At 42.9% G+C, this 11,811-nt stretch overlaps 1 protein-coding gene across 1 annotated transcript; it reads right to left on the minus strand.

Moving 5' to 3' along the window:
- Positions 1-1,318: 1,318 nt before the first annotated feature.
- Positions 1,319-9,078, minus strand: LOC106607471 (leucine-rich repeat-containing protein 3B-like). Its single transcript, XM_014204453.3, has 2 exons — positions 8,625-9,078; positions 1,319-3,253 (listed from the first exon to the last, which is right to left on the minus strand). The coding sequence occupies exon 2, from the start codon at positions 3,204-3,206 to the stop codon at positions 2,352-2,354; it is 855 nt and encodes a 284-aa protein (XP_014059928.1). The 5' UTR covers positions 3,207-3,253; positions 8,625-9,078; the 3' UTR covers positions 1,319-2,351.
- Positions 9,079-11,811: the final 2,733 nt, after the last annotated feature.

Below are 11,811 nucleotides of genomic sequence, written 5' to 3' on the forward strand. Positions count from 1 at the left end.
GAGGACACGACATTTAAAAATGAAGGGGAGAGATTTGCGTTTCCTTCTCCTGAGAGAAAGCCCTCGCACTTACTACAGAGTGGAACTGAGGAGCAGAGCAATGAGTCTGGTTTCAGAGTGACAGTGGTGTCTGAGAACAGGGATGTTCTCAGACACCTGGACACTGTTTGAATGTCACCTATCAAGCCTGCCTTACACCCAGGAGAGAGAGTGAGTGTGTTTAATAACGTTCAGTTAAGAGGAGAGCTCAGACTAACAATATGATAGTGTTTAGCTGTAGGCTATACACTCTTTTATAAACTGGGTGGTTTGATCCCTAAATGCTGATTGGCTGAAAGCGGTGGTATATCAGACCATATACGGGTATGACAAAACATTTATTTTTACTGCTTTAATTACATGGTAACCAGTTTATAATAGCAATAAGGCACCTCGGGGTTTGTGATATATGGCCAATATACCACGGCTAAGGGCTGTGTCCAGGCACTCTGCGTTGCGTCGTGCATAAGAACAGCCCTTACCCGTGGTATATTGGCCATATACCACACCCCCCCGTGGATTATTGCTTACATAGCACCCATGTACAGACATTCTCCTATTACAATGTGTATGGTAATGTGACTGAGTCCATTTGTCCATGCAAATAAGCACATGCTAATGAGGGCAATGTATCCGTATCTGGTACGGCTCATGACTGACATTTTTAAGATTAAACAGGCTATACTGTATAATTATGTAAACTGTATTTATTTCTGTGTGCATGTGCGTGTGCATGATTGACCCTCAGGGTTCAGCATCAGATTGGTGGTGTGTATGTCACCATGGCCATTAGAGCTCAGCTGCAATTTCCACGATGACAGATAAATGCAAGGGAGCGAGAGAAAGAGAGAGAAAGGTTACCCCCATTTTCCCATCCTCCACGAATGAGCACTTAAGACAGACAGAAAGAGGACAGACTGTGGCTAGATACTGTACCACGGTCAAGGGGCAGGGTTTTAATAGCTCCAGTAGGTCAGGAAAACACCATTCTGTATTTATTCCCATCCTATGTCATGATGGGGGAGGCCGGGGTGATCCTATCGGCAGGCCCAGTTCCCAAACGTTGAGCAAGGGTCAAATCTATCATTTTTATTTCAGCCTGAGGGTGTGGAGTTTTACTGTGTGCATTGTGGCTGTCGTGTGTGTGTGTGACAGAAGTCATATTCAGTGCAGTCTGTCCCTAAAGCAGATTCATAGTTCTAACTCTCATCTGTTAGTGAGATCAAAGGAATTCATGAGGCTTGGAGGAAATTAAAATAAGACTTCAGACAGTGAACTCTTTTAAACGTTTTTTACAATTACTTGTTGGACCCACTGATTAAAGTTGTGCAATTCATATTTCTAAACTAGTTTTTCCATCGTGCACTACGGTCTGTCAAATGTCATAATTCAATATAATGAACACATTGTTCATTTAAAATAAATAAAAAGGTGATATGTTCAGGCGGACTTTGTGTGAAATGAAATATTACATGCAATACAACTGTGAATAAATATGGTATTGTGGCCAAAATAAAAATGAAGGAGCATTTCATGATTTTATTCTTTCTGGTAAAATGTTTGTTGATTACATGGGGTTCTCATCCAGAAAATAAAGATCCAACATTCAACGAATGCAGCTGCTGGAAGAACAATGCAGTCTATGTTATACTGCCAAGCACAGTATTATGACTAATATGGGGACATTTGATGACATCGTGCATTCCTGATTAATAACAAAACGGTGCCCTCGGCAGTCCATTGTGAAATAGTTATGCATTTGACAATCTTTCAATACCTCGTTGGAATTAAATCATTTTCAAATACAGAGTATCTTACATAAAAGACTGAGACTGATTTGCAAATACATTTAGAATATTCACAAATGTATGTGTAAAATAATTCCTTAATTCATATAACAAACAGCTATGTGAAAAAATAGTCTAATTAAATGACATTGATTCATCAAAGAGTGTGAATTTGTTTGAATGAAATGTTACCGTGAGGTATTGCGTTTCCAATGGATTACTGGTGATGAACAATTTGAAAACCTGTACAGTACAGTAGTATCCCGGTCTATTTCCAAGTTTGGGCATTTCCTTTTTTGATCCCTTTGAGGTTTTTGGCTGTTATTTCCTGTGTCTCTACCTGACCTAGGTAAATATATGTCAAATACTACAGGTGCGCTTGATTTAGCTTACCTACTACATAAGAATATTCCCAAAAGTGCAAACTCTACCTCCTTGCACATCAATCAAACTAAATCAAGCACTTCTCCAGAATTTGAAAGTACTTGACAAAATGCATTTGACCCAGGTCTGGTAATTTACTTCTCACACCACTGTGCTGAGTTTAGAGGACTCCTCTGGCCTGTCCAGTATGCTGGGAAGGGACTTGAGGTACTCCAGGTGTCTCCGTGCGTCCTCCTGGTTGTGCCTGACATAATACACCAGGTAGGAGATGACCATGGCGAACCAGCCGAACATGGTCACTAGCATGGCCACGTCCGTGGTCCTCTTGAGCCCTGCGCACAGGTCCAGGTCGGCCGCCACCATGATGAAGGGCACCCCTGTATCTACGCCAACGTCCTTGGGCTCCGAAGTGTGGCACACTACGCCAGCCAGTGACACCGGTTCCAGATCCAGCCGGGGCATAGCCACCTGGAGGCGGCAGTCACAGTGCCAGGGGTTGTGGGTGAGGTTGGCCTGGGCCCTGAGGCCCCCCAGGACCTCTGGCTCCAGGGTGGTCAGTCTGTTAGAGGACAGGTCCAGGCTCCTAAGAGAGGGGACCAGACCCCGGAAGGCCCCCGGCTCCATCTGAGTTAGTTCATTGTGGGAGAGGTCCAGCTCGTTGAGTAAAGGAAGCCCTGCAAAGGCGTCGGCGGGGATGGTGGTAAGGAGGTTACCGTCCAGGTAAAGTCGGCGGGTGTCATTGGGCAGGTCATGCGGCACCTCCGCCAGGTGCATGTTGCTGCAGCGCACCACCCTCCCGCCGTCGGCCATCTCGGAGCAGTAGCAGCTCTCGGGGCAGCCGGTGTTTGCCCCGTGGAGGCCCGCGGTGGTGGCGCTGAGTGCCAGGCTGTGCAGCAACAGGCATGCCACCAAGGAGTGGCACAGCAGCCATTCTGCCAGCAGCGGCATGGTGGAATACAGGCATACCCTCCTGGAAGGACACAGCCCCTGGACCATCAGCCAAGACAACCCTGCATAGGTCACAGCTTCACCAACCAGCCGGCCTGAGAGACAATGAGGAAAAATATCAGAGTGAATATAATGAAGAAAAGGAACGAGGACAACAAGTGATTGCAATTGACACTAATATCAGTGTGGCAGAAGCAACACAGAACCATCTCTGTGTGAGTAATCCGAAGAGCCATAGAAGTGCCAGTTGTTATTTTTAGCCCACTTTGATCCTGACTGGGCTAATTGTAATGAATTGGCACTTGTGACATGACGAACAGAAAATGACAAAACACAGCTGTAGTGTAGAGGAGGAGTGGGCTAGAGATCAGCGACGGCGTCATCCGTGCGTACAGATGACAGATAATGTGCTTCCTGCCAGTGCTGTGATGGAACTCTCATTGATTGGCATGTTTTTTTTTCTCTTGTCCCACTTCAACGTTGCCGTGGAGTGACTTCGCATTACCATAATCCTGCTCTGATTCAGTGTAACTAGGGAGACAGACGCTCAAAATATATATGGTCATGGTTATTTTAGATTGCAAAGTACTTTCAGCCTCTAATGGATTCAGAGGGAATATCTCTGAAACTCGGGCTTAGGGCCTCTAGGAACCTACAGTACAGCACTAACCCGGTTTGGATGTAGGATGTAGGCTATGGGCTAGATTCAATCAGATCTGTCTTAACCCGCGATAACCGACAACTGCATAGCAGCATTATTGTTTTATTTGGGCGATGTAGGAGGTGGAACTGCGTTGGAGCTGTCAAATCAGCAAGCGGCTCCTTGCGTTATACTTGTAGCGGACATTGCCATTGGATGCACCGAGTTGCATTAGTAGAAATCCTATGCAGCCTTGCTACAAGTTCCAACACTGGAACATGTGTTGTAATCTACAACTCGATTAGGCTGATATCAACCCTTATTTCATTTAATAATTTTAAACTTGACTGTCATTTCTACAGAGCCTACACTTTCTCGTTCTGAACTTTCTAACACGGGTGGGATTTAGGGACAGGTGTGGTTTCGTGACAATGACGACAAGAGCAGCCGCTCACCGATTTGACCGCTCCGAACCCAGTTACACCTCCGACGTCGCCTAAATAAAAGGAAAAAAACTGCTATGCATTCGGCGGTTATTGCTGTTTAAGGGTTCTATTCAATCTGTATCGTTGAAGCGTTCCTGATTGTGCGATAGAAAAGTCAAGGTCATTTCCGTTTGAGTCGACATAATGCAGCCTCTGCTAACACGGGAACATTTCAATCACGCTGTAATAGAGCCCTAACGCTGGAACTAATTGAATCTAGGGCTGAGTCTGTTTGGATGTTGGCTATGTCTGCAGCGGTAAGTAGGTCATCTTTGGGTCATTTAGTGTAAGTACATTTTGGGTCACTCAATGTAATGTTTCCGGGCATATCAGTTCTGTAAACCCACTTTTCACTGAGACACGACTCAGGTAATAGACTCTTGTGCAACGCTGTCTGAGGCAGGCTGAGGCGCACTAAATGCCACAGTTCAGTATCGTTTTACTAATCCTCTCTAAACCGCATAGAATATGTTTCTCCACTGACACAAAGCCCCGGAGAAAGTGTATGAGTTGGACGGGACGCTCACAGTTTCACCCCAACACAACTGTAGCCTAGAGCAGGGTTTCACACACTCGGTGCTGAGGACTCCCTGGGTGCACGTTTTGGTTTTTGCCCTAGCACTACACAACTGATTCAAATAATCAAAGCTTGATGAGTACAGTTACAGTACATTATGCCTGTATGTAACAGGTAGATCTGATGGGATGGGAGTCATGTTGGATATAAAGATGCCAGTTTGGAAAACCCTGGCCTAAAGGTCTAAGAATCTTAGGAGAGCTTTTTTGGTCGAAGGCTAGGTTGGTTTTATGGATTCATGCTTTTCATAATTGTAAATCTTGCACATAAAAATGTAAACATATTCTTCCTAAAGTATTCACCAGTTTACAAAAATGTTAAAAAAATAATAACTGAAAATAAATAAAACAGTAACTGGCATCTTTATATCCAACATGGCTCCCATCAGATCTACCTGTTGCATACAGACATAATGTACTGAAACTGTACTCTATCTGGCCGTTCATTCAGCTTCTGGGAAATCAGCTCTATCTGACCAGACAGACTCCACTTAGGCTGGTTTACAAATGACATAATCTTAAGAGTGGCTCTTAAAGTCACATTACGAAAGGCAGCACGGCTCAATAAGAAGGACTGCGTCTCGGACACCGTCTCCTCAGAGCCAGGGTGAGGGATGGCCGAGTGTCTGGGAGGCCTGAGTGGACCATATAACAACCGCATTAGTGGTACCTGTCACAACATGTCGTGATACAGTAGTGTTCCTGTCTGAGTTGAGCAGAAGAAGTCTGGTTTATTGGGGTTCTGCTGAATGCGTAAGGAGGAGAGGGGTACAATCTAATAAAGAAAATGACGAGAGGCTAAACATAGCATCATTAGCTTGACAACCACTAATTCCAAACAATACAGAACCCCATTATCTAAGCGGCAGGGGCGGAAATCCCGGGGGGGATGGGGGGGACACGACCCCCCCATCCTGGGAAAAATATGATTTGTCCCCCCCAATATATCACTGAAACATAACTATGTAATTTAAATAATATTAATAATACGCAATGAAAGCAATTGTGCTGATTATAGACACTTAATAGCGCGTTTTTAAGTTTCAAAAGATTGCGACCCCCCCCCCCCCCACCCTTTGCCTCACAATGGTTTGATCCACTGCCAGTTCCTTAGCTTGCTAGGTAACAGAGAGGTCGTATCTACTGTCTGAAAGGCACTCAATGCACGTAACTGACGTGAGGTTAATCCAGTCAATCGCGCACACACACTAGCTGAATATGCAGAGCTAGCGCGCAAATATTAACTATTAAGCTAGCTAGTACCTATTCCATTTATGTGGCGTCGTCAAAGATGGAATCTTTGCTATTGTCAATTTATTCCAAGTTCAGCATGCAGATGATGTAAGTTAGTGCTTCAAAGTCCCTGTGATAAGGTTAGCGATAAACTGAAGTCCAAACTGAACAGAACTACACTCTTCTACCATTGTCTTAAATATATTTAATGGTCTCGTTGCAAAAGCTAAATTGTCGCAAGGGAACTTTTATTTATTTATTTTATTTCACCTTTATTTAACCCGGGTAGCAAAGATTATAGCAAACACCACTGAAACTGAATTGGTGCTCGCTAACTTTGCAAATTCAGCTATTGTTGGAAGCCAGCCAATATGAAACAAACTATTAAAATTACAAAAGGTTGCAGCATATGTTGTGTAAATGGTGAACTCATACAGCTGTCAACTCTTGTCATTTTAATCCGTTTCACATTTGCTAGCTACCTTTTAGATCGAGCCCAAATAGAATGATTGAGGATGATAGAAGCCCATCTCCTACTGTAAATAACCTACGCATTGTGTGTGTGTGTGTGTAAACCAGCCAGCCAGGTAGAAAAATGGCAGAAAAATAAAAGACGGACATCAGAGTATTTTTCAATACACCAAAACGCATAGTAAGAACCCTAGTAGCCTAATATCTCAGACTAGTTGATAAAATGTTCATAAGAAAGAAATGAAATTATAATGGAAATGTTTCACAATGATGTCATTAGGCAGAGCAGGCAACAGATGGCACACAGACAGCAGAGTTGGGGACAGATATGCAGGGACAGACTGGCAGAGACAGGGAGTCTCAGGTAAGTTTGTTGAGTCTTTGTTTGGCAACATTATGAAAGGTTCTCAATTTTTTTTACTTGTAAAATAGGAACATAATTGGAAAATGCCATGGATACCCCCACTCTCAGCTTAAACTGGTGACTGAACTAAAGGCAATGGTATTTCTGTTGTGATTAGTTGTGTAGTTTTGGGTACCGGTAGTTAGGAGTACGGCAAACACCTTATTTCTTTGGTTCCTCAATATACATTTGCCATATTACAATGTAGGCTATGTGTTACAGCACTACTTTTGGTGTCCCCCTCAGGAATTGCTCTTGAGAAAATTTCATGTAATTGTCCCCTCCAAAGTTGATATCAGATTTTCGCCCCTGCTAAGCGGAATGGATTGACATACTGTGTGAATGTACTATAGAGTGTGTGCGACAGTGTGCATGTGTGTGAGCGAGATTAGGCTCAGTACTTCATTGTCTCAGTTACATTAGTTTTTCTCCTAACGACTTAGTACTATATAGGCTAAGATAGCATTGAATATAAACTCTCTCAGTTACTTATGAGTCCTGCAATAAGACACTGATGTTCCACTGTATAAACTGTTAAAGTATATTAAAAATACCACAGATCCTGGAGTACAGTGTGCACTCACTGTCTGACTACAAGAATAACATTTGAATGCATTAGATTTGACTATCCTCCCAGTAAGTGATATGGGGGAACTTGCAATTATCAAGTGAAGAAAGGCCTCATGCTGTTATCCTCTATTGATTCCTCCCTCCTCCTCCTCAGTGATGGATGTTCTCTAGTCATCGGTTTGACGCAATAGAAGAAACTGGCTCTCGAGGTTTGCCACTACGAGCAGGGTTTACACAGACAGAAAACCCTTTTCCACAGTGGACACGGCACAGAAGTGTTATTGCAGGAATACTGGGGAAAAACTGTATTCAGCTTGTTCCTAGTACATGATGTTAGCAACTTTGGCTAAAGTAACTCTAAACTTTTGTTTTGCATGTGAATTAGTTTCTCTGAATCCTTTCTTATATACAGTTCCTTTCAGCCGGACTGCCAGACATCACACAAAAACCCCTTGCAGACACAATTCTAATACATTCAAACATTCAAAATGTGGGAACTTAATACATCAAATATTGATTTGGCAAATATTAATGTACATAATCAGATATTAATGTACACAAAGGTAGGCAGACACGAATATGCCATTACTCTCCAACCTCACAACATTCAGGCTAAATTGATGCATTCTGGAAAGTGCAGGATGTCAACAATCCTCTGCAAGGAATGAACCTTTGGCACATACAGTAGGCTATTATGAATTCATTGGGCCACTGACCTAAATTGGAGGTGTTTTAGGGATACCCTACATTTGACCTTTATTTAACTAGGCAAGTCAGTTAAGAACAATTTCTTATTTTCAATGACTTATTAATGATGGAATATTGAGGTGGAGTTTACGAAAGCATTTCATATCCCTCTGAGATATGCTTTTGTAAGCTGCACCTCAAAATTCCAACATGACAATGAAAATGAAAAGGTTCCCAACAATAATGTAATACAATGTTTCAGACAACAACATTCAATATTTCTCAATGCAATATAATGTTACTCCTCCATTAACCTTTTGCCTCTTATGTATAAAGGACATATTTATTCATTCTATAATCAGATGCAAATGCAAGGCTGGCAAACATAAGAGCTTTCTTACCACTTCAGCTTTTGTTGTCTGGGAGAAGAACATTTGTCAGTACAGCATGCTTCACAGAACAGCGTCCATATCTCAACTGCGATTACAGTACCCGCTTTCAATTCAGCACAGCCCGAGAATCCGCGTCACAACCCCATGGACTGGAGGAGCCTGCTTACCAGCATTCAATACCGATGGTTGTTGCCTCTCACCGCTCCCCGCTATCTAGTTGTTGAAGAAATAAACACGACTGTAAATATCAAGGGGGACAAGAGGACCCCACACCAAACCGTAACCTATTCTTGTCTTAAAATTGTAATATCAGCCATCATACGCAGGCACAGGAGCGTTGAAGCATAAAATCTCCTCACCGCACATACAGTAGACGGTTATTTGTTACTGCTGCGCTGTGCGCTCTGCTGTGCGCGTCAACCCACATCGTGACTTCTGAGAGGCGGGAAACCTTTCCATGATTAATGTCATGTGCAGCCTTCAAGGGACGTGTGTAAAGGCTGAGATTGCTAGAATGACCTGCGCAGAACTTACGTTTTCCGAACAATTATCCGAGCAATACAATAGCCTATGGTCACACGGGAAGTAGGCTACTAATGACTAATTAGTAATCGCTAATGGGGGCTTGCTAGCTGTCCATCTCAGAGATAACAATAATCTACAAAATGCTGACCATCCAAATTATAGACCATCTCTGAGTGCTTCCAAGTAGAAAAACGGTGCTATCTAGAACCTAAAAGGGTTATTCGGTTGTCCCATAGTTCCAGTTAGAACCCATTCCACAGAGGGTTCTACATGGAACACAAAAGAGTTCTACCTGGAACCAAAGGGTTCTCCCATGGGGACAGCCGAAAAAACGTTTATGAACACTTTTTTTCTATGAGTGAAGGCCTATGTCTATACGCAATGAGTGCTTCTTCTGACTCTTGACACTAACTTCAGTTCAATACAGGCTTAACTGAATGACAACAGAGACAAAATGCAATATGGAATTGTATTGAATAGTTTGGGGTAGGCCTCATCTCCAAGGAATGTTTCTTGTAGCCAGATGCTGATGACAGGTTGCTGGGCCGCTGGCATCGAAACCCCCCGCAGGGAGAATGAGGTTCAGATGATGGGGACTTCAGTTGGTGGTGGTGGGAATGTGGAAGGTCGTTGAAAGACTGCTGCTGCAAAACAGCAAGTGAGAGACAAGGGTTGAGTTGACATAAATACTCCCCTAGACATATGCCCATTGGTTGGAAGAAGGGAAAAGGATTATTGCAGGAGTGAGCCAATAGGTTATTCAACAAGTGTGGTGGAATTGCTTTAGTGTGCCATGCTCATAGGCTGAAGTTAATAGGTGAACATTTCACAGGCTTGCTAATAGTAAAGGAGGGGGAGAGTCGTGATACTATGCTGCCAAGGTGACATTTCCCCCTCATTTGCTGTATTTCTATACAATTTAATAACTCTAAAATGATATTTGGAGAACAGCAAAAACAAGAAGAAATTACCCCAGACATTATCACATTGGTTCCTGTAGCTTCATTCACCTCAGTCAATCTATAAACACATAGTCTATTAGGTATATAATTAGCCGCTATAAGAGGGAGGCCCTTTATCTACTTCCCCAGAGTCTGATGAAGTTGTGGATACCATTTTTACATCTGTGTCCAGTTTGAAAGAAGTTAAAGGGAGTTTTGCAAGCCAATGCTAACTGGCAGTCAGCACAATGACTCGAAGTCTACAGATATCTGCTAAAACCGGGATTACAAATGATATTATGATGTTATACGTACAGAGGGATCTGTTAGCGGGAAAAGTATTTTATTAACAACAAGTAAACAAATTCGTTTTTACATTTTACAGCTAATTTCCTGCAATTCTACATATTCTGGCATAACTCATGCAACGTTAATATGATATCTGAGTGAGAGCGACTAGCAAAATCAATGGAGGCTCCCTGGCGGTCAGGGCCCCTGGGCTCGTGCCCTGTGTGCTTGGTCGGTAATTCGGCCATGATTACTACGAGTTGAGATAGCTGGCTAGACTAATTTACCAATCTTAAACATGTTAACTGGCATGGGCTAATTGAGTGACTGTCAGTGAGTGACATGCAGTATAACTAGAAGATAACTGCTGATGTACAACCAAGTTTTGAAATTGCACCTTGTGTATTCTACTATTCTTACTCAACAGTAATTTGAGACCCAGACTGACAAAAATATATGGAGTTACGGCCATGAGAATAAGTCGACCTTCAGCTACACTGTCTGTCAGCCACCGTAAAATAGTCCAATTGTAGGCTAAGCAAAGACTCAAAGGCTATCATCTCTAGGAAAGAGCACCCTGCTTGATATCTGATATAGCTGAAATAGAAGGAGGAATCTCCAAAATGGAGAAGAATTGAAAAGGTGTTTATGGAGGATATCCATTAAGTATAGTGGAGAAGAGAGATGGATAGAGAGAGAAGACTCACTTTCACCTGTCTCATTAAACAGAAAAAAAGGATGAGGATAAAAAAACAATTTAATGTAGCTCTGCTTACTCACTGATAAAAGAGATAGAAGCGTGACAAAAGGAAGGTTAGGGTCAATATAATTAAATTAGTGCACATGTACAGAGTAGCAAGAAATAATATATTTAAAAGGGTTGAAAACAACCTCAGAAGAGAGGGGGTGAAAGGCAGGGAAGGAGGGAGAGAGAGGGGAGGAAGGGAAAGAGGGGGAGAGAGAGGAGCGTGTTGAGGAAAATGGACCAAGAGAGAGGGGAGGGGGGGATGGAGAGAGCTGTCAAATTCTTACTTCCTCAAGCCTCGTTTCCTCAATTCCTTTCAAAGCTCGTTGGAGGAGGAGGCCTGGGGGAGGGACCTTAACTCCTCTTCCCTAATGCAAGGACATGATAGCTAGTAACGTTTTCCAGATCCTTGAAACTAGTGTCACCGAGGATGTCAGGATGGAAGTTTGCTTTGCATCAGGGCTGGTGAAGGAGAGGACACAGATGAACACATTGGCACAACTCTCTGATTGTCCTCACAACACTCCTCAAAAGCAGTCAATTTCTTTCTGTCATTGTGCTAGATTGCCAGCAAGTAATCTCTCTTGTAATCTACTGTTCATTGTGCTAGAGTGCCAGCATGGAATGCAGTACTCAATAATCGTATGTATTTTTCATGCTTGGGAAAGGAAAGTTCAAGGCAGTAAGAGAAAAGGTT

Source organism: Salmo salar, chromosome 06, assembly GCF_965601325.2.
Source record: "Salmo salar chromosome 06, fSalSal1, whole genome shotgun sequence".
Lineage (NCBI taxonomy): Eukaryota > Metazoa > Chordata > Actinopteri > Salmoniformes > Salmonidae > Salmo > Salmo salar.